Raw genomic sequence first — 22,130 nt, 5'->3', positions numbered from 1 at the left:
TCTAAGCCTCCTGGAGTCAATGGAAGTTTCCTGACTGACCTCAGAGGATTAATTTTCAAGCTTAAGGAAATGATGAGTGGACGGAGAACTGAGACATTAAAGTGTTAGCAGAAAGGGAAAGGAATGGGAAGCCAGGGGAATAAACATCAGTAGGGGAAATGCTGCTTCCACAGGGATCATTTTGGATGAGGAGTAAAAGGACGGTTCAGCTTCTATTACTCTTTTGGCATTTGAAATAAATTAATCTGATTAGTATAAAAGTACTAGTTGTGCCAGAAAATGAGGATTTTGCTAATTGTGAACGCTATGCTACTGTGGTGGTAGTATGATTCTAAACATACATCATACCAGGTGATCTGATTATTTTTTTTTTAGGCATAATAAATTTGAAGTTGTTATCTCCGTGACAATTGACTTAGGCCTTATTTCTGACCACCACCAACATATTTTTCACTTCCACCGTTCTGCTTCTCTGCTTGGTGGTACTGCCAGCATGACCCCTTGGTCCAGCAGTGAAGAAGGAAGAAGGAATAGGGAACTTAGAACCAAACTTAATTTCTCTGAGTCCAGCAAAACTTCAGGGCTTAGCAGGAGTTACTGCATGGGGTTGGTGATTGTCTTTAGGTCCTGGGAGAGGCTTCAGCTTGTGTTGTAGGTGAAATTCTTCAGTTTCTTCTAGTGAGTTCAGATGGGGTTAGGCTGGAAGGTAAGGGGATCTCTGTTTCACACAATACCTCTATACAGTAGCGAGTAATGTCATATCGAAACAGTTTAATTGTAGTGATGCAGTTTTTGCTCTTGGTGTTAGAATCATAAAATTGAAATTGAAAGATTCTGCATGGTTTCACATGGCCTCCCTCCTGGGTAATGTAAATAAATTCTGATTTGTGGATGTTATGTGGGTATTTGGGTTTTGAGAGTGTTCTGACTGGACTATGAAATAAAATGAAGAAGAGAGGCTGACAACACATTTTAATTATTTCCTTATGTTTCATCCATGTAGTTCAGTACTTCCTTAAAAGGAATTTATTTTTAAAAGCAAAATTATTGCTTGGTTTCAATTCCCAGCTAAAAGCTTAGTTTCTGAACATTTTATGTACTGCAACAGTTACCATTGAACTATGACTTTGCAGTATTTTTCTTGACTCAATAGCCGAACTTTTCCTTAAATAATAGTACCACAGGATGTGCCACCCTATTTCGGTATTCTGCTGCAGTCATTGCTAAGCATGAGCACTGATGATGCTTGACTATTGTGAAAACCCTTTAAACTGCTGATAAAATGATGACTCATGGTCACCTGATGAAAACAGATTCATTACCATGACTCCAGAAACTTTAGATCCCATATAAGTGTTTCACTTCCCACACTAGTTCATCTAAAAGGGATGATGATGCAGTTATTTTCTAACAGTTGACAGCTGCTCAATTAAGCTGTGACAATGTGGTTGGCAAAAACTATAAATTCCAGTCATTTTTTTAATAATTTAAGGAACTAAAATCTGTATGAGCTGTGAAGAAATCACCAACATTATCAGCAGTGTTACTTGGAGTGTATTCTAATCAAATTATACGTCTTAGATTTCATTTACCACTGCTAAATTAAGTTCATATTATGGTGGGTCTGACCCAAACCTCACCAAAGTCTGTGGGCTTTAGATCAGAGCCTTTAGGAGTATACTGGCAGCACACTGTAGCTTAACTAAGCACATAACTACTTTAACTTATCAACGATCTTCAGTTTAATTTATCCATCTTTTTTAAGCTCAGTCTGTTTGTCTGTAATGTTAATGTCAAAAGAAGTAGGCTGGAAAAATAGTGAAAAGTCAGAGACAAAAATAAAATTTAAATCAGTTTTATTTTCATTAGGAAAAGAGTAAAAAGCCAACCAAACAGTGTTGACAATTTGTGATTACTCAAGCATTGTGAAAAGATAAAGCAAAAAAAAAGTGAAAAACATGAAATGAAAGTTTAAGTGTGTATGATTCTGTTACAAAGTAGAGAAAGGTAAGACTTGATTCTTGGAATTTAATAGTGCTCAACAAGTAATTGAATGTAGGGTAGCATGGCATGGTTAACTCATTTGTAAATGATCAGGGGTTCCACTAGTGACTTATCTTAAACTAGTTTTCCTATGTTGACTGGAAACGTTTTTAATTTGAAGTGCTATGAGGTACCATACTTAAGGAAATCAAAGTATCAAGTGATTTCAAATTTATGTAATTAAAACTTGTGCTAAAATGGATAATGTCAGTTTGTGTATGGGACCAATACAAAAATGTTTGTTTTTAAACAGATACTAAGTAAAATTCATGATTTAAACGTTGACATGTAGAATCCCACAGTATTTTAGTTACATCTCCGTTTCTGTTCTTTTTTTTCTCCATTGACTCATTTCAAACTTAGGTAATGGATATGATCTATTTTTTTGGTGCTAAAACCTGGTACCCATCTAATTTGAAAATAATGATCTGATCAGAACTGAATATTCAGTTCAGATATTAAGGAAAATACTAGAAACAATATAAATTTCTAACATATTGTAATATCAGTCATACAAACTCTGTTAAGAAGTTACATAGGGGAGAGTCATGGCTTGTTTTTTTTTTTAATCCCTGAAAACTCTCCTCCATTTTTATTACCACAGATAAAATGGTAATGAAGAGCAAACATTTGCAGATTTAATAATGAAAGTTAATAATAATGACAGAAATACATTTGAAAAACTGTGTAATATGGTGTGAAGTGGTATCTCAATAGACAAGAACTCTTACTGCAGAAGTTCTGCAGAGTTTGTCTGTATTACAGCCCTTGTGCTGTATATTTCTATCCCTAGTTTTTTTAATAGGATAGAATCTGTCAACTTTTGCATTTGTGTGATTTTACTTGGGCAAATCAAGAGAAAGAGTAAATGCCTTTATATAATAAACAAAAACCCAATTAGCTGTATAGGTGCATTTAGTCATGCAAATAAATGTTTAATGAAGATAGCTTTTGGAAGCTTACTCCATACACTGTATCTTTGCATATCAAACTAGTCTATGTTTTGTTTCCCCACTTCCTAGAACACAATATTTTTAACAGTGCCTATATGAACACAAACTCTGCTTACTACGAAAGTGTCTGTAGTTGAGAAATTTTCCCTTGCGGAAGTGGGAAGAGAACAGTTTGTAGTTCAGATCACGTGCAGACAATTTGGAACCAAAAACTTAACTGCAGTGATTTGAGTGCTTTAAGATCATCTTTTCCTGTTGCTGTGTACACTTTGCTAGGGAAGTACGGTCCTTTTATGAAACCGTAAGACCAAGTGCTGTCTGTCTTGTTTTGTACTTTCTTGTCTTCGTCACATCTTTCTTTGAGGCCTCTGCTATTTCAGCTATCTGTACTTTTTACAGACAGATCCTCTTGCTTGAAATCCTGAATCTACAAGCCTCAGCTTTTACCTAGATTTTTTTCCTTTTACTATGTAACTTGCCATGTATGTCTGAAAGAGCATTCAAGTGGGGAATCACTGTTCAGATGCTGCATCAAATATTCTTTGAAGGATAGGTAGTTGTTAGTATGAGGGGGAGCGAGGAAGAGATCAGAGGAGGGGAAGATTGACATAACATCACTGATTTCCACACAAGAACCAGCCACAGAACATTTTGAAGTGTCCACAGAACATTTTGTTGGCATTTTCATATTGCCTCTGACTGGGGTTTGAGTGTATCTGTGAAAGTACTTTCAGAACTCTATCATCACTTTGCTCTGAAAACTTGTGCAATAACAAAACTAAGCTAAACTCGAACCCAAGTGCAAGGTCCTCTTTGGAAGGCCCTGCTTAGTTTCCGGGAAGTAGTGAGGTGTCTGGCATATCTGACACCACTCAGCTGATGAAACAATAGTTTATATAAGATGCAGTTAAATCCCGCCTTTCAAGTTCAAGTCAATATTCTCCTATTTTAAACTCAGAGAATCATCTTTGTTCATTGAATATGCCAGTGATTTAATAGCACTCATAATTAATCAAATATACATAATTGTGGTTTATCCTGCTTTGTATCATACAGATTAATATTGATAGAAGTGTATAGCTCTGAACATAAAATATTTGCCAAACTAAAGAGTTGGGAAAGGGCTAAGTCTTGGGCCATTAAAGATGTTCTGTTCAATGCCAAGATCTGAGGATTTGACAGTTAGTAGGGTCATGCAGTGTATAACTTTTCCTTCTTTATTTTTACATTCCTCTAGTAGAAATAAAATAAGAAGGCGAGTAATGTAAGTAGCACTACCATAGTGCATTGCCTTGCAATAATATGATAATCTCCAGTAATGGAAAGGAGGCTTATAAAGAGATGCGGTACTGGCCATAAGTCTCTGGCTCTTACTTTGCTGGGTATTAAATTGTCATGTAGTTGCAATTTGTATCTCAGATTTTACAAACAATTTAGATGGTAGGAGTAAGTCTGACAAGTCTAAAGTTGAATATGAAGCCCACATATTTAAAAAGTTCTTGCCTCCAGTAAGTGTCCAGTAACAACTGTACTGTAATATGAAATAGACTCAACAGCTGTGATTGGTTAAAATATTTCTTCATACTTATAATCAGTAAATACATTAACAGATATCCAGAGAGATGGTAGTACTGAGGATGAGAAGGATTTTTTCTCTAATGGACTGCTGCTAATGTAAAGTTCCATTTTTCTTTTACTCCAAAAGCTTTTGAACATTAGCAGGAACTAAGCAAGAAGTTCTGGTAGTCTGGTTCTGCCTTATTCAGCACAGTTTGCACTGAGCCCAGTTCTAGCCCTTACAAGTTTTTCCAAGTTGTTTTGGATATTAAATGAAAATTATAATTTGATAGTTATGTTCTTTTCTTTTCTTTAGTTGTTTTTGGGCTAGTCTCCAAAATGGTTTTGTAACGTAGCAGCTGAACTATCCTCTGGCCAGCTCCTAGACTGTGGGCATTTTTAGGAAGTTTAGGAAGGCAGCGAGGCATTTGTGAAGCGTGACTTCCAGATTGGGTGTCCTGACTATTTTCAGGCCAGGACAAAACAGAATAAACTGGGAAGGTTGATGCATTACTGTAAATGTAATATCTTCACATTGGAATAATGTGTGTGGGTTTTCTAGTATTTGGATAAATAAAATTTCAAAAAAAAAAAAAAAGTATTTCCCATTATTGTAGTGGAGGCAGCTCACAGGAGTGCATCATTTGGCAATAGGTTGGAAACCACCCCCCGCCCCCAAATGTTTTCCTCTGTTTCCCTTGTCACTAAATTTTCTCAGGCGATAGATCTTGTTTTAGAGCTGTGATACTGTAAATGAGGTACATATGGAGAGAGTCTAGAACATAACAACAGAGACACTTTGACTATACCCAAATAGCATTGTAAGTCTATGTAGCTGTCAGGTTGTCATAGCAACAGAAAATCGTATCTTTGTTTGTAGCCAGGGATAAGTCTCGACTACAAAACTGCAGAAAACTTCCTTGGTTGAGAGTATGGATTCAGCCAGTTTGCTCATGGAATGGATTGGGGCTGTATTCTGTTAGTTTGACTGTGTAAGGAGAAATAACATTTGAAATTGCAACATGAACTTTAGCTTTTTATTATAAAGAGCTGAGAAATTGAGAACTTCAGCATCATCACTAGTTGTGGGCTCTGTTGTATGGAGCTTCCTGGAATTGTGCCTGAACAGTAGTACAGAGTTGTGCCTACTGCTCAGAGAGTATAGAGGCTCCTGGAATAATTGAAACTTTTATCCTCCTTCTGAGTCTTTCTGTTCTCTGTAAGAACTGTCTGTCCCTTCACACCAGCCTTCTGCTATGTAGATACTAGTGATTTGAAATCAATGTTAAAGATAGTTTTTGAATTGGCGATGTAATGGTATATAAGGTCGTAAGCTGTATGAACATCCATTTTATAGTAATGCCCAAATCAAAATCTTTGCTGCTGCTGCTGACTGTTGTCATACTGGTACTTCATTTTTGAAATACTTAATTTTTCTTCAGATTCCAACACCGTTCTAGGGGTAAGATCTTGAACAGCAGTGGCATGCTCGTTTCTCTAATCTGACAATATGTAAAGTAGTTCAGTGATCCTCAAGGTGTTTCTATTTGTTTCCTTCTTTTCAGTAATAGTTTGGACTTCAAAAAGTCAGTATGCTGCAAGTTTAAAAGTTAAAATGCTCAGATATTAGGCCAGATTTATTTAAAACGTAGTGTCATTTAAACATAATGCTCTTCATTATCTTACTAGCATGGTGAAAAACAGCAATTTTTTTTTCTGTTTTTGTTGGGTTTATTTGTTTTATGGCAATTCCATTGTGGACTGTACAGTGGAGGCTCCCATTTATTTGAGTTGAGGACTTTTCCATGATGTGTAAAGACCTTCTGAAAATTCTTTTCTGAGACATCGTTCTCAGCAGTGAAGATCTGCCTTGGTTTTACTTTCATGTTCATAACATTGCTGTAGAGAGACGATTATAAGTCTTCCCCTGGTTTTGCTAGAAAGTAAAATGAAAAGGGTCAGGGCTGCGGAACAGCATGTGGAAGGTCAGTACTTGCTTAGCTGTTTTTGAAGAGCAGGGGGGTATGTTTAACTTCTTGAATAGTAGACAATCTGCGGGTTGTAAGCATGAAAATGCAATAAGGTATCATTAGTATTAAAAGGAACAGATTGCATATGAACAAGTAATGGGATTGTGACAGTTATGCTGCTAGCTAAATGGAAAGACAATCTGTCACCGAGTACTTGGGTATGCTGGAGTTTCCCTCTGTGATTTCCACAGGAAGCATCTGCAGTCTGATTTTATACAGAATAAATTCCCAGTTAGGTCTGTCTTTGTTGCTTGCAGCTGTCTTGAGCCAATCCATTAATGTTTCTGGACTAGAGCAGAAGCTGAATATTAACAAATTATTCCATGATGAAGAAATGCATACCATGAAGCTTTATTTAGCTCACAAAATTGTTGAAGAGCCCAGTCATGCTGAGATACAATTCTTGCATTCCTTCTTTGATGCAAGATAAAGTTTATAGTGAGGGAAAAAGTGTGTAAACTGTTTTCATTCACCCTTTTACAGTGACTTTAAGGCTTTGCTTTTTTTTTTTTTTTCCTCTTTACTTTGGACATTCTGAGTGCGTAAGAAATACTTCTGTATTGAAATAACGACGGGACGACGGGTAACAGCACGATGAACCTGGGAGAGAGAATTTGCAGGCTTTTGATGCCTCATTGCCATTGCCGGCAGGAAGAAAACACCCATGGCAAGCCGGGGCCATGCAGCGGCGGGGTCCAGAGGCAGGCGAGCAGCCGCTGCCGGGGGCTCAGCGCTTCAGCACCACGCGGCCGCGGACAGCGCCTGCAGCGGGCCCGGGCAGGCGGAGGTAGCGCGGCAGAGGCTGGGAAGGGGGCACCTGGGAAGAGGAGGCCTCCTTCGGGCACCTCGAAGAGAACCCTTTCAAGGATCGTTCGCTGCTTGCTGAGTGGATTAGTCTTCGTAGGTGTGGTGGTTTTTTTGTTTTTGTTTTTTTCCTACTAACTTCATTTCTCGCATTTAGGAGCCATGCTGTTAAAGTCCTTGCGTGAGGTGTTTCATAAATGCTTCCGGAGCACAAGCGCAACCTCACTGAGGCACGAGTGTCCAAAACGAAATTTTATCGAATTAGAATGGTCCCACGGTGTTAATTCTGTTCATCATTATATTTATGATTTTTTTCTCATCAAATTTTAACCCAATAATTTTAGAGAAGAAACTGTTTTGAAGAAAATACCTCTTTCAGTACACATTAAAAGCATCAATGGGGTATAAACAAATGGAAACCTTAATAGACAAATTTTCCTTCCCTATTTACTTTTCCGTATACACAAATGAACATTTAATAAAAAATAAAGGCAGATAGCGACAGGTTTCTGGTTCCTTATCCTTCTAACCTTTTTATACCCACATTCTTGATGCAACCTTGTATGTTCAATCTGTCTTTTTTTTTTTTATCCCCCAATGAGTTTTTAGAAATTTCAGCTGTGCAGTGGGGTTCACAAATACATGCTGGAAAGATTATGATCTCTGCTTTTTATTGTTGATTGTGGCAGGAGAAAACTTCAACTAGTTTGGAAACTGTTGATAATCCCTGTATTGAATGATTGAAGAAAATATTCATGTTGTGTACCTGCTTTTCAAAATTGTAGGCATCTTATGCTTCATTGCAAGATGTAGGATTGGAAGATGGGACAGTTTCATACACATGACCTATGTCATTTTTTAAATATTTATATGAGTGCGTGACTGGTAAACCTACTAATTCGTCTCCATGTGTTGCACATAGCTTGCATCTTCTATACCTGGATGGACTCACAGTGCTCTCCTTAGTAAACTGAGAGCAGAAAATCTCTGTTTTATTTAAAGAGAATAATAATAGTAAAAATACCAGTTGTTGCAGAAGACTTTTTAGTGGTTTCCAAGTAAGGCAACAGCAAGTTAGATACTTAAGTCTTTCTTGTAATATAGCTGTGATATAATATTTAAACATGTAATGAAAAAATATGTCCTGCATGGTAAGAGGATACAAGCAAAGTTACCCTAGTTTCAGAATGTGTTGTTTTTTAATGACTGTATTTGTTATTTTTAATTTCCTGATTTCTTTTCCACAATTCTTTTCCTTTCTAAACAATGTAAAGGGAAGAAAAATTAACTTCCTTTTGTGAAATATAAGTACTCTGTTTACTTTTGGAAAAGCTTTGTTTAAATTTATTTATTAATTTTTTTTAAAGGGGGGGGTAAACATGTGGATGTGCGTATGTTTTAACGCTCATTTTGAGAAACTTTAATCTCAACACTTCTAATATTGGCAGTCTGGTATTCATTGTAACTATAATAGGTTATTTCATGCTGCTTCTCTTTATATTCATGGTTATGATACTGAAATGTTGAGACCACACACAGACAGCAAAGTCTCTAGCCACTTACGCATGTAAACAGTCTGGCTTTTTACAAAGTGGAAAAATATTTCTTGTGCACTATTTTAACATGATCAGCATGTTAAGGCTCAAGCTGCAACTGTGTCAACATTTTTTTGGCTGTAACCATTAATTCTGTAGCCTCTTGATAATATGTAAAATGTGAAACTGGTTTGTTTACTACTGGGACTTGTCAGCAATTACTGTCTGCATTTAGCTTAGTACTTTCAAATAGATAATAGATCAAAGAATTATTTTTGCATCATCGTTCTGGTTTTAGAAAAACAAAGGTTTTCTTGGTTTTATTTTTCAGCTGGCTTTGGGCACTTCAAAGAGATGTTTGAGCCATAAATTTCATAAATATTTTTCTTATGTATATTGGTAGGCAAAGGCACAATGTATTGAACACGATTCTGTAACTACTATTTTATATGAATTTGTCTGTAGAGACGGGAACATGGATCTCTTTCAGGTCGCGATTATCTGAAGACCCGACATGACTTCACCCCAGCTAGGATTTTTTCTTTTATTTATTTTTGGATTTGATGCATGTTTTCAGCATTCTTACCGTTATGAACTGCAAGTGTAGTGGTCACACATTTAATATCAATGCACCATATCATCTTCATCACAAAGAATTGTGAAGACTACAAGAACTAATAGACTGTTCTTCATTTCTTTATAGTATGAGCCTGATAAGGTTAAGGATATCTGTAAAAGTTGTTATATATATGTGTATATATATATATATAATTTTTAGACATAGCATCTAGTCTAATAAATTTTGTCATTTCGTTCATGCCTATTCTCATCGTATTTATTAATAAACATTCATTTCAGCATATCAGTGAGTGTTTACAGTTAATGAAAAGATGGATGACAGTTTATTAAGTGGTCATTGCGTTAGTTGAACAAAGCTTAAGTGCTGCATTGTACAAAAATAATAATCTTAAAGTATAGGATTTTGTTTCTCTCCCAGCTACTTTGAGAGTTTGTCCAAACAATGAACTTAACCTTTATAGCAAAAAAAAAAAAAAAAAAGACTGAGGAATTTTGTAAGCATTTTTGTAAATACGCGTACCATACATGAAATTAAGTTGATTTATCTGAGGATCACTTTCTATTTTCAGCATAGCTATAGACTGACAATTTCAATGAATCCCCCTTCTTCATCTTTAACTTACATAGGCACTCTACAAAGAGAAATGCAAGGAGCATTTCAGCTGTCCTTTTTTCCATTCATGATGAATAAGAAAGCCACTCTCTTATTTTAATTCCATTACTTTGGAGTCAAATGGAATATTAAACTGTATCCTAGTCTTCTCTGCAATTTTGAGTACATCACTATTCTGTAGATGATTTGTCTTGAAAATATGGTGTTACTAGACATATCTACAGAACTTCGGTAAGAGGGAGCCTTTTTACTTAGAAGTAGGCTGTATAACAACTAAATAAAATTTTCCACTACCTCTGAGAATGCTGCTATTAATTAATTCAATGATCTCTGAGGCGCTTGGTTAAAATATTTCACCTGAGCTTTTCTTATATGCTTATGAAAATCTAAAGTACTCGTTTTCCCGTAAGTGCTTTATTGAAATGAGATTGAACTGACAGCACAGTACGGACTACACACCAATCCATTCCAGAATAAGACTGCCACGTTAAAATCTCAAAATCAGACAGAATAGCAATATGGATGAACTAAATTATTAGGTGGAAATTCAAATTTAGGGGTATTCTGCTGATAGAATAAGGAATGATAAGAATCTCTTAAAAGGCGAGTCCATTATTTTGAAGTCGCTATTATAAAATATTTCATAAATGTATCACTATTATTATATGATTTTATGAAGCTTTTTGTTTGTAGATCACTACCTTTTCTTTTTTAAGACTTAAATGCTCTTTGCTGGTTAAATTTTGCTACCATTACTGAATATCATTCAGACCAGATGGTTTGTAACTGCTAAAATTTGAATGAATCTTTTTCCAGTAAAAACTAAAAAGATACCATTTTCCCAAACAGCATATCAAAAAAGATGATCATTGTGTTTTGTTGTTCTTGTTCAGCTGTCTGGCCCAGATGAATTTCCTTTGATGGGAAAATGATAAATATAAAGTAAAGTGAGACAGCAAATCATTTTTATTTGTTGGTTAGAACTGTATTCCTAATAGTTTTATTTTCTAGTGTTTAAGCATCCAAATAGATTTGCAAATGTTGTGCAAAGTAACTGTTTAGTACAGCAGTGGGAACGCAAACTTTTTTTCCAGACTCAATAGATCTTCTAGCTGTATGTTACGTCATAGCAAAGGGACTTCGAAAAACTGCTCTTAACTGTTTTTTTCCACCCAATTTTAACTGATAACATGCTTGGCCTCATCAACAGATGCACATAATGCATTCAGTTTATATATATTATATATGCTAATACCTATATTTTTTAAGAAGTTAATTTCTTATTGTTCCCTGCAAATGGTTTGGGGAAGAAAAAAAAATACCTACCAGCTATGTATTATTGTATTTTTTATGATACCAAATCACAAGCTTTAGGAAGTGACAAATTGCAGGTTGAGTTTTGTGATGAACCCTTTGCCACTACTTTGAAAAACATGCTCTCCAAGTTATACACATCTGGGAAAAATCAGTTTACATTTGTTGGTAGAAAAGCCTTCGATACCTAGTTAAGAAATCCCTCTGAGAAAAAAATCTCAGTAGAGGACCCTGAATCTCAGTATTGCCCCCCGTTTGACTGCAGACAATCCTGAATAAAGATGGAATCTGTTTTGAAAGCCAAGAGGAGAAACTCTAGGGCACTAAGGGATGTGGCTTAGTGGTGAGACTTGCTAGGTCACGTTGATGGTTGGACTTGACAGTCTTGAAGGTCTTTTCCAACCTAAATGATTCTGTGATTCTACATGGTGGGATGGCTTATTTAAGGGAGCAGGAACAAGGAGGAGAATGATGTACATGATCAGTGGAGCAGAGATGTGTAGGTAGAGTCAAACTGAAAGCTGAATAATAAAAGGTGTAATGGCAGAGTAACAGATCTCCTGATCTCCCTTTCTTTTTCCAAAGTATGGAGTAGAGGCAGTAAAACGGGAATTAGTATAGTAGTTTGATCATGAGATAAGGATTAGGAGTAATAAGGGAGATCCAAACTGATGGAAAATCTTGAGTGACAGGATTTTTGGGGGGTGGGAGGTGAGGGGGGCACAAGATTGCTTTTGCCAACTGGGAATAGGGATGAGATTAGGAAAGTCTAGATGTTAGAAAGTGTCATTTTGGGGAGATGATGGTGGCAGTCATCTGCTTTATAGTCTGTGCTCTACTTTGCACCATAGAAGGAAAACCTGAGGTCCCTGGAGTCAGTCAGAAAATGTTTTATCCTTCTCTAGTACTAATCTAAAGTAAGGATAATGTTTTAAGGTAGGTTAATTGTATTGGTTCAGTTGGCAGAGAATTCTGTGGTGCTTCCCATTCTGGTAATTTCCCTGTGGGAGTCAACATGTCACCATATGGTAGGTTTTACTTAATCAGTTCTCAGTCTGTCCTTACCAAGGTTGTAGAGAGAAACTGTTAAAAGTAACTCATTTACCTGCAGTTATTGGTCTTTTTGGACGTTTCTCTGTAGTATATTGTGGTTGTGTTTTTAATACATCACTGGCTCGCTGTAAGCACTTTTTTTTTTTTACAAAGAGATGAATAATAACTGTGTAAGGCAGTTTGAGCTGGAAAAGGTAAAGTTCACTGTGGTGTTCTTAGAGGAGTAAGTCTTTAAAGGTGTACTTAACTAGAATATAGGTAAATTATCCTAGCAGTCCATTTTCCAAGACTTTATTAGAAAGGTCAGGCCTGTTCTCGAATGTTTTCTCCTAGCTATTGCTATTCTTAATCAGTTAATGGAGGATGAAATAAATCCTCACCCCCGCAAAAAAAAAAAAAAAAAAGAAAAAGTCAAAGCCTCTTATAACACAGGAAATCTGTAAGAATAGATTTTTTAAAAAAATTCTCATCTACATTTCTATCAGGCCTAACATTTTTATCTAAAAGTGTGTACATCTCTCTTGATGTCTTTTAAATACTTGTGTGTTTGTCCAAATGTTTCAAAAGATGCTCAGCTGATGAAATTGCAGGGATATTTGAAGGTTATAGTTTTTCATTTAATTTTTCTGAAGCATTTTATATGTAATTATGTTTTATGAGAAGCTATTTACCAAATGCTAACAATGACTATTTTTTTTTTGCTAGTCATGCATATTCAGCCATTCATCATTAGTGTATGGGTTCAAAAAGATGTAACTTTTGCTAAGCTCAGGATGACTGTTACCTGCTAATTTTTAGATCAATTACTTCCGAACATCTTCAGCGTAATGAAGGAAGGTTGAAGGCTGTATTGAAAAACTTTAAAGCCTGCAAGATTTGGAGCATCTAGCACTTTTATCATGTGGTAATCGTTAATATTAATGAATGTAAATGTTTCCACACCCTGGTCTTTAGTGTTCTCTTTGATGTTAATTACTTTGCAGTAGATCACATAAATCCAGTCTTTGTGTCTGACAAGTACGGGAATATGTCCTCTTAAATTAACTATGTCCCTTAGCAACATAGTAGGCCTTATTAGTTGATTAGTAACACACATTTTTTTGCTGTGTCTGCTACATACAAATATTTGTCCTTCTATGTTTTTCTTAAAACTCTGAATAGATATTTGTTAATAAATTCAAGCAAAAAAAAAAAAGATATACATACATGGGTATATTTTCAGACACGTTAAAGCGGTATTTTTTTTTCTTCTTCTTAGTAATGTGACACAGATAAAATGGACAGTATGTTCACTTGTTCCTGTCTCTGTTGTTCTCCGTGATCCTGACATCCAGGAACTGTAATCTATCCTGAGCTGTCATCTGTTTTTTCATTCCTTTTAACAAAGACAGACTAGCACACTATCCCCTTTTTAATTAAAAAAAAAAAAAAAAAAGCTATTGCTTTCTAAAGAGTAATTCCCCTTAAATGTTTTTTTTTCTGTTGAAATCCAAGGAAAAACACACACACACATATATATATGTGTATATATATATGTATATATTTTTTTTTACTTTGCAAAAGTGTCCTCTTTCCTTTGTTGGCTCGTTAAATAGATGCAGACATGTAGGAACTGAAAACTCAGCCGTAACAGTCTAGCTTTGCAGATATTGTTGAAGACCCTTAGTTGTCATGGTGTTACCCGCTGTTATTTTCCATAGGTGATATTTGGACCAAGTACAAAGGTTCATCTTTTCCTTTTCCTCCTGTGATTTTCGTTCTTGGAATTGTGCAATGGCTGTAGCTCTTTTAACGTTGAAGGTGTATTATATTAGTTGCATCAATCTTCATGTATTTCAGTATATTTCTGACTACTGAGGCATTACCTAAGCTCTATCAGAAATATTTTGCAGTATATTAAAAGGACTTTCCATCTTGCCAACCTGTCTTTTTGAATTTTGTGGGCTTCTAATAAGTTGGGTGCAGGTGAATATTGTTAAGGAAGAAAAGAAACTTTCAGACCTGTAACGTGATCTATCTGTTGGAAGAATGTTTCATGGATCTCTTTATCTCTGCCCACAGAGGGCAAAACCTTTACAAAGGAAGCTACTGTTGCACTGCTTTTCTTCCAAAGGGGAAGTGTGTTCCCCCCAAAATGACCCTGAAATTCATGGCTGAATGTCTTGAGGAAAACACAAGTGGGTTTATTCCATTGAAGCTGATTGCAAACCTTTCAAATGTTGGAGCTGCTTATTTTTTTTTGAGACTTTTGTTCATCTTATTCAGAAATGTGAAACCTGTAAAGGATCTACTTGTTTTTACAGATCAACAAGTTTAAGATCCTAAAGGATGGATTTTGTTCTCGAGTACAGCATGTCATCTCTAAGTCTCTGTAAGCCTTTTATACACGTATGCATAAATGTTATGATGGCAGAATTTGATGCTGTGTTTTTTCTTAAAAGTCTATTCATTTTCATTGTTGGTACTATTGTTGGTATGATCTGCTTCTGTAGCTGAGATCAATTTTGCATGACAGTCATTTAAAAAAAACAAAACAAATACATATAGGAAACTCTGTTAAAAGTAATTGTGAAAACAAGTTGATTAAACATAACACACCGCTGTAAAAACTGTAGTCTTTAAAAAAAACAACTTAACAAAAATAATGGCTTCTGTTTATGCCATATTGATCTGTGGTCCTGCTGTTTATGTAGGAGTAAAAGCACTATCGGCAGATATGGTTTAAGTATGTAGATTCTTGGCAGATTTTATTGTAAAACCTCCAGCGCTTTCTTGTAATACTAAGCTGTAAAGAATAGCTGCTTTAAATATCCTTCATTTCCCATGCATACTGAGTGCTTTTTAAAAATCCCTGCAAAATAATAAAAATAAAAAAAATCTTGCAATGTTAAAGCTTCAATGGAAAAAAATCTGACAGGTTACATTTCTTATATACTTTTGTGCTTCCTCTGAAATAAAAACTTTCCCAAATGGTCAATGCAGCGTACTGAATGTGACCAGTAATTTCATGTAAGCATTTAAGTTCATAGCCCCCATCAGAATTCCTTGCTTGGGTATCGGATTCTTTGCAAAGATATTTTCATTTTTTGCCACTATCTTTACGCTATTAAATGAATGTAAGTTGAGGGTAAGTTTATCTGCAAGGTCATAGTGAAACTTAAAACTTGATGTAGAAAGTATACTTACCAAGGTTGGAACTAGAAATAAACCGACAAAGAAAAGTATATGGCCATACTGCTAGTTATAAATTAAGTGTCAAGGTTTCAAATCTGGGAAAGTATCATCAGAATTTATAAAGTTCTAGCTAAATAATCCATTCTCCTCACTTCAGACATCTGTTACTGGTTATTGTTTGAGTGACCACCGTGTACATTATACAAAAAGGAATGTGTTTTTTGTAAGATCTCTGCTAATGTGGTAGATAAAATCCCAGCGTTTGATAGCAGTGCCAAAGGGCAAAGAGGTGCTGAACAATATTCCTCATCTTTACCATAACTTTCCTTCCTGGAAAAACAGGCTTTGACAGTGGGAAAATGAAGACAGAGATAAGGAGAGGTGGAAAGAAGCTTGGGAACTGAGAATGATATAGACCAGAACTGTACTTCAGCGAGCAGGGGAAAAAAGTCTTTTCTTACACTGATGGCACCAATATATCTTTTGTTGTTGTTGTTGATTACAAATCTGAGTTATATGTCCTTGATATGGTAATAAATTAAAAGGACTTGCAAGTTAAGAAACAGTTGTCTTTCTTGGCATGTAATGTAGGCTGGGTCTGGTTTTCACTTCTCTGGCAACTGATCATTAAAGAAAAATGCACTGTTCTTATTAAAGCAGAATGCTATGTTGCTCTCAATTTTTAAGATCTTTAAGGTTTGAGAACATTTTTCAGAGGGGCAAAATTGGAACTGATGAAAGCAATACCTCTTGCAGGATATGAAGCAGCTGGCAGTGGTGGTTATCTTGTTTTTACTGTTTGTGGGTATTAAATCGCAATGCAGCAGGTAGCAATGCTTGTTGCTTGTAAATCATATTTCTTTTCCCCTTACAGAGCTAAGCAGGTAGGTGCAGGTTATGGGCAATTAGTTGCACTGAGGATATAAGTAAGTCAGTTTTATTTTACAGTTTTAATAAGTTGCTGGATTGACATAGCCATGGCAGTTAACCAAGATTTAGTTCAGATGACATCTTAGATGCTCTTTATTAGCATATCTTATTTTACTGAGCTGTTTTCTTCTGTAAGTTTTTCTACAGCCTCCACCCATTTAGAAGATGCATTAAGGAGGGAGGTATTGTGACCTTGGTTAGGCATGAAGAAAGTCTTAAATGAAGAATTTGAAGTAATGAGAAATACTGTGAAGCATTAGAAGACCTATGGCACTTTTATGTAATGTACTTAATAATAGAGCAAAGAGTGAAATAATCTGTTAAATGTAGAAATATGTATCTTTAGCTAGAACGTGATTAAAATAAAAAAGGGACCATTTTATGTGAGAATATTCTCTTAGATACAGGAGAATGTTGTGTGTTTTTTTTTTCCAGTTGTTTGGTTTAACTGTAGGGGGAATCTGGGAGCTGAGTGAAGCAGAATCAGTATGAGAGAGGAGAAGGAGAGAGGGAATCATGCTCAGCCAGTGCTATGTGCACAGCAGGAGAGAGTACTAAGACATTTGTAGAGTTTTGCTATTTACTAAGATGTCATTAAAAGCTGAAATTTTTGAAGCAGACACATTCACTTTGAAAATTCAGCTGTAAAAGAATCCATGGGTTTTAATATAGTTTAGCAGATCTCGTTCTTTTTAAACTTCCTCAGTTCCATGTTTTAGACAGTGCCACATATGATAGGACTAGTGCATCTGTTAGATCAATGTCTAACCCTTATAGTACACAGATTAGCATAAGCCCCATTAAGGTAGAATTAATGAATATGTATTTTTGTGTAGTACATAGGGGGAAAAAATCAAAACACGGTTTGTAAAGCAAAGTCATGCATCACAGCCTACTGGCTTCTTTATAGGATCCAGTGAGTGTAATGAACAGGGAAATCTGGTTGCTGTAACCCACTTATTTTCCCTGAATATGTTTGGCAAGGTGCTTCACTGAAGTTGCTTTAAATGAGCTAAAAAAGAAGGTCCTTAAATAGATTACCTGGCTAGTGGATAAAGGGAGAAGGAGTCAAACAGGGAACTCTGGGGCAGATGCTGTTTGTCGATGATCTGAAAAGAGAGCTGAATAGCGAAGACTTGCAATGAAGTGTTTGAAAAAAATCTCAGTATTTAGTGGCTGTACTATAAAATGACAGATGAATAAGTAAAGGTGATGTCTTGGAGTGAGGGAGAACAACTTGTGCACATTGATGCTGGGTCCTGAACAACTTATCACCACACAGGAGTGAGTTCTTAAAGTTTATAATTTCTGAAATCATCAGCTTAATTCACTGCAGTGTTTTAAAACAAGGTAAGTTTTGGGAATTATTAGGAACAGAATGGAGGAAACATAAGTTATACCATCACTGAGCCGTGGTGCAAACTGAGGGCATGTCTACTTTTTATACCCTGTGTATGTTTATAGCTCTCCTTAGTGAAACTAAGAATTACTAAGAGGTGTGGAACTTCTTCAATATAAGGAACAATTTATTACACTTCAGCCTGGAAGAGAGACAGCTGGAGGTGAGAATAATAGTAGTCTGTTAAATTATGATGGCACCATGCATGGCGTTGTGTTCTAATTTAACAACCGAGGGCATTAAATGAAACCATGGTAATTTTGAAATGAGCTAGGAGATATAGTTCCTCATGCATGTGAGATTGGTTTGTGGGACTACGTGCCCAAGAATGTTGTGGATGCAAAAAATTGAGTTTTACAAACTAGTTTGACAAATTCTGGGAGAAAACAATCACCGAGGACTTCTAAATACAAATACAGGCTGAAGAACCCTGCAACCTCATATTACTGAGCATCTAATACATCTACTGAGGAAAGTATTATTATTTGCTTATTTCTTTTAAATCTGTAGACATATGCTAGCCACTGTCAGACACGGGATATGGTTCACTGTGGACCTCTGGGTTGAACCAATGTAACTTTTTATGTATTTAAAGTACACATTTTGTTACATAAAATCAACGCTATTTATCATTTTAAGTGATTTTAGTGTTTTCCTTGTGTGTTAGGATTGCTGCTAATTAACATTGTAACTTGACTTTTATAAACAGAATTGTGGGAAATATTTCCCACATATTTCCAATTAGTAACATAATCCATGGGACATTTGGGAAAAAAATGCTTTGAAATTTAAAACTTCAACTTTTTAAAAATGCATTTCCAAATACCGGTTGATATCCTAGGTACTGATAGCATTTTTAATATTACTAAGTTATGTCCTTTTTCTTTTTTGAAGCTACATCTTTTTTCAGATCAACAAAACAGAGAAGTTTTGAGACTAAATCAGTGTTGTTCCCCCCCACACACACACACACCAAAAAAAAAATATATATATATATATAAATAGGACTTCTCTGAAATCCTGGAAGCATGTTGTTTCTATTATACTTCATAATAGGTGAAAATGAGCGATGTGTTACCCAGATTCTCTGTACATTGTATTAAAATCAGTGTTTTCTCTTGGGTGTTTATTACTTAATTGACCACATGTGAATGAAATACCTATCAGTGTGTTTAGTGTGAAAAAGAATTACAGAAACTGACAAAAACAGTTATAGATTAGGCTATACTCCTGGAAAGTACTGAGTTTCTTTATTTCTATGTTTATTCAGTGTTTGTTTTCTTATTAAAAACATTCACACAGAGTTTAGATAATCTTTCCCCTAGTGGAGGAGACTTAAGTAGATTAACGAGTTTTTACAGACCTGTCAAGGAGAAGTGGTAGGCACTCCTCCCAGCCCCAGCTGGAGAAACTGAGTTGTAGAAAGTTAATTTTCAGGAGTCTCTTTTCATTTTTGTTTCAAATTCTTGATTTGCCTGTTGGGTGCATGTAAATACTCATGAATATGTGTACTATTAATGCGGTGCACACCTGCCTTCATTATAGGTAGGTGATGTGTTACTGAGCCCCTCCTGAAGGCCTAATGGCAGAACACAGGTGTACTTTGTCAGCTGCATCTGATTTGAGCTAAGATATGGTCACCTGCCACCTGCTTTTCATTGCTCTGCTCTCCTACCCGAGGTTGACACTTGGGTGTGCTAGGATCGATATGTGAATAGACATTCCCTATTTGTTTCTATCAAAAGGTTCTGATTTAACTCAGTAGCTTTTAGTATGCCCTTTAAAACAGGCATTGTATCAGAAGCAGTTTAGTTAGGGGTCAGCTGTGCCTATTCTGTCTTGGAAGTAGTAACTTAGGGCAGAAGCAAGGTGGAAGAAGCATGGGCAAGGAGGGACAAATGGGGAAATGAGCAGCCTGTCTGGTGACAGCATGTCTGTCAGGAACCTGGGGACCTCCCACCACTCATTCTTACTCATCAGTAACTCCTCAGTGTTCAATTATGGTAACATTTTAGAAGTTTTTATAAATCAGGCGTTGCTACTTTTCTTTTTTCTTCATTTTTGTTTTTATTTAAGCATAAAGTCTATTTATTATATGGTCTATTCAATGGCAGATGAAAGCATTTTTTACTGGAACACTTAGGAAAGAAAAATACATATTCCTTTGCTTTGTAGCTGGTAATTTCTTGCAGTTCTTGTTGATCTGTTTCCATTTGGAGATACTGTGTATCCTCCATCCATTTGATTCTGCTTTTTCAGGGTAAGATTTAGTGTCCCTTGTTTACTCTATTGTATGTTTGCAGATACTGTTGATTATTTTGTTGACCTTTCCTATATTTTATGGTGACTAAATATGCTACCACTTGATTTAAGGGTTTTGTCCAAAGGAGGTGTCTTTAGTCATGTGCCATTTTCAGAAGTGAATCACTTCTTATTTGTTACGTTATTTCTGGAAAAGCTTTCATGCAGTTCTGAAACTTTCCTGGCTTAGTTTTATTTGAAAGACAAATTAGTTTAAAATGCAGTTTAAAAAAAAAATATGTTTTTTATGCGCTTGGAAAATGTAACATTTCAACTACTTAAGCAAATTTAACAACATTAAGAAATCCTTTTAATTTGGCTTGCTAGTTCTTTTTGCAAATAAAAAATTCTTTGGCTTTATGTATTTGTCTTAAAGCCTGAGCATGTGTAATCAATGTATCTTTAATCTGGTAAGTTATTTTGGCATCAGGATTTAACATCTGCAAATATTTTATATTGAAACATGGACTGCAGATGTTTGGTTTTCTGTTGCCTCCTGCTTCCCCCTCAAGTAGTTGCCTGCTGCGGTAGGTAACATCTTCATAAGAGGGAGGGAAGGAAGTAAATTTTAGTGCAGGTGAGACCTTGTCTCTCAGTATAAAAAGGAATCAGAGGCTTTGTGAAATAGTTGCAAAGTTAGGGAACGTGGAATGATTTCCTGCTTGGGTCCTGCCCTCGCTTCCCTGTTCTGTTTTTATGAGAGGGAAGTCAGCCCATCCCTGCAGCTGTTGTACAATGAGCTCGAGAAATATCTTATGGGATGCATCATGTGCTTGGGAGCTGCTGCTCCCTTCATCTTAGTAACGTGTGCGCTACCTTCCCAAACAAACACTGGACTTTTGCTCTTTTATCTCCTGTTCACTTTACAAGAATTATGTAAGTAGTGTTTTACATGGTACCCAGTGTCTGGATTGATCTCACGCAGTTTACATCAAAAGATATTTGAGATGGTGTCTTTTTACTTTAATTTTTATTGTACTTAATTTTCTTGTCATGACTAGAATATGCAGAAAAGTGAAATCAGGTGGCAAATTACTAAGCTCCTTAGCCATCCTGCATGGTGTTTTATTCCATATACTTAACAAATGCATCAGTAGCTTGCCAATACGTATGTGAAAATCTTTTGTTATACTTCAAAGCTTGGCTTGTTAATATTAAAATACAGTATGTAAAGTGTATATTTAGAAAAGCTGTGAAAAATATTTAACAAGTTAAATGTCTGAAACGGGCACTTAGGTATTTTTAATTGCTGGCTGTAATTTCTCTAGAAAATTATATGGTCACTTTACTGTTCACAATTTCTAGGTTAGTCACCCTGCTGTTTCTTAGCAGGCCTCTAATAAGCAAACCTTTGAATACGTTGCGAAACTCCAATCATTCTAGTTATTTTAACCAATCACTAGACCTGTGTTGGTTAGAAATAGCTAATTTGAAATTCAATTTAGTTACTATGATGAAGTGTGTTAGAAGTTGATAATGAACTACATGTGTTTATGATCTACAGTGCTGAAATCAGAGAAAATGATCGTTGTGTTACGTCAACGCTTAATATGATGATACCTTCTACTGTTTTATCTGATCATCAATACAAAATGAATGAATTCAGCTATGCAGAGCTCTTCGTGTAGGGTACTCGCTAGATTCTTTATCTTTTCCTGAGTAAGAAACTAAATCCCGGCATTGACTTTGTAGAACCACAAAGGATGTGTCAAATTCCAGTTCGGTACTGCAGTGACACAGCCATTCTCATCGTGAGTTGTTTTCATAACACCAAACTTATATTGTCAATAATACCTTAGGGTGAGAGCTGGTAAGGTAGCTCTCACCTTATCTGCACCCACTTAC

The 22,130-nt window shown here is 35.8% G+C and overlaps 1 protein-coding gene across 9 annotated transcripts in view; it reads left to right on the top strand.

Moving 5' to 3' along the window:
- The window catches only part of LOC121066831 (SLX4 interacting protein), an 86,927-nt gene that overhangs the window by 10,336 nt on the left and 54,461 nt on the right, over window positions 1-22,130 (top strand). For 2 of the 9 annotated variants that reach the window (XM_040550538.1, XM_040550536.1), the window contains exon 1: window positions 19,678-19,987. The exons of the other annotated variants lie outside the window; for them this stretch is intronic. Coding sequence is in view for 1 of the 2 variants with exons in the window: in XM_040550536.1 (XP_040406470.1) it covers window positions 19,985-19,987 (3 nt within the window). In the remaining variant the exon portion in view is untranslated. Of the gene's footprint in view, window positions 1-19,677; window positions 19,988-22,130 lie in introns of those variants that run through there. 9 annotated transcript variants of the gene reach the window in all.

This window comes from Cygnus olor, chromosome 3 (genome assembly GCF_009769625.2).
Source record: "Cygnus olor isolate bCygOlo1 chromosome 3, bCygOlo1.pri.v2, whole genome shotgun sequence".
Classification (NCBI taxonomy): Eukaryota; Metazoa; Chordata; class Aves; order Anseriformes; family Anatidae; genus Cygnus; species Cygnus olor.
This window is presented reverse-complemented; position numbering and strand designations above follow the sequence as displayed.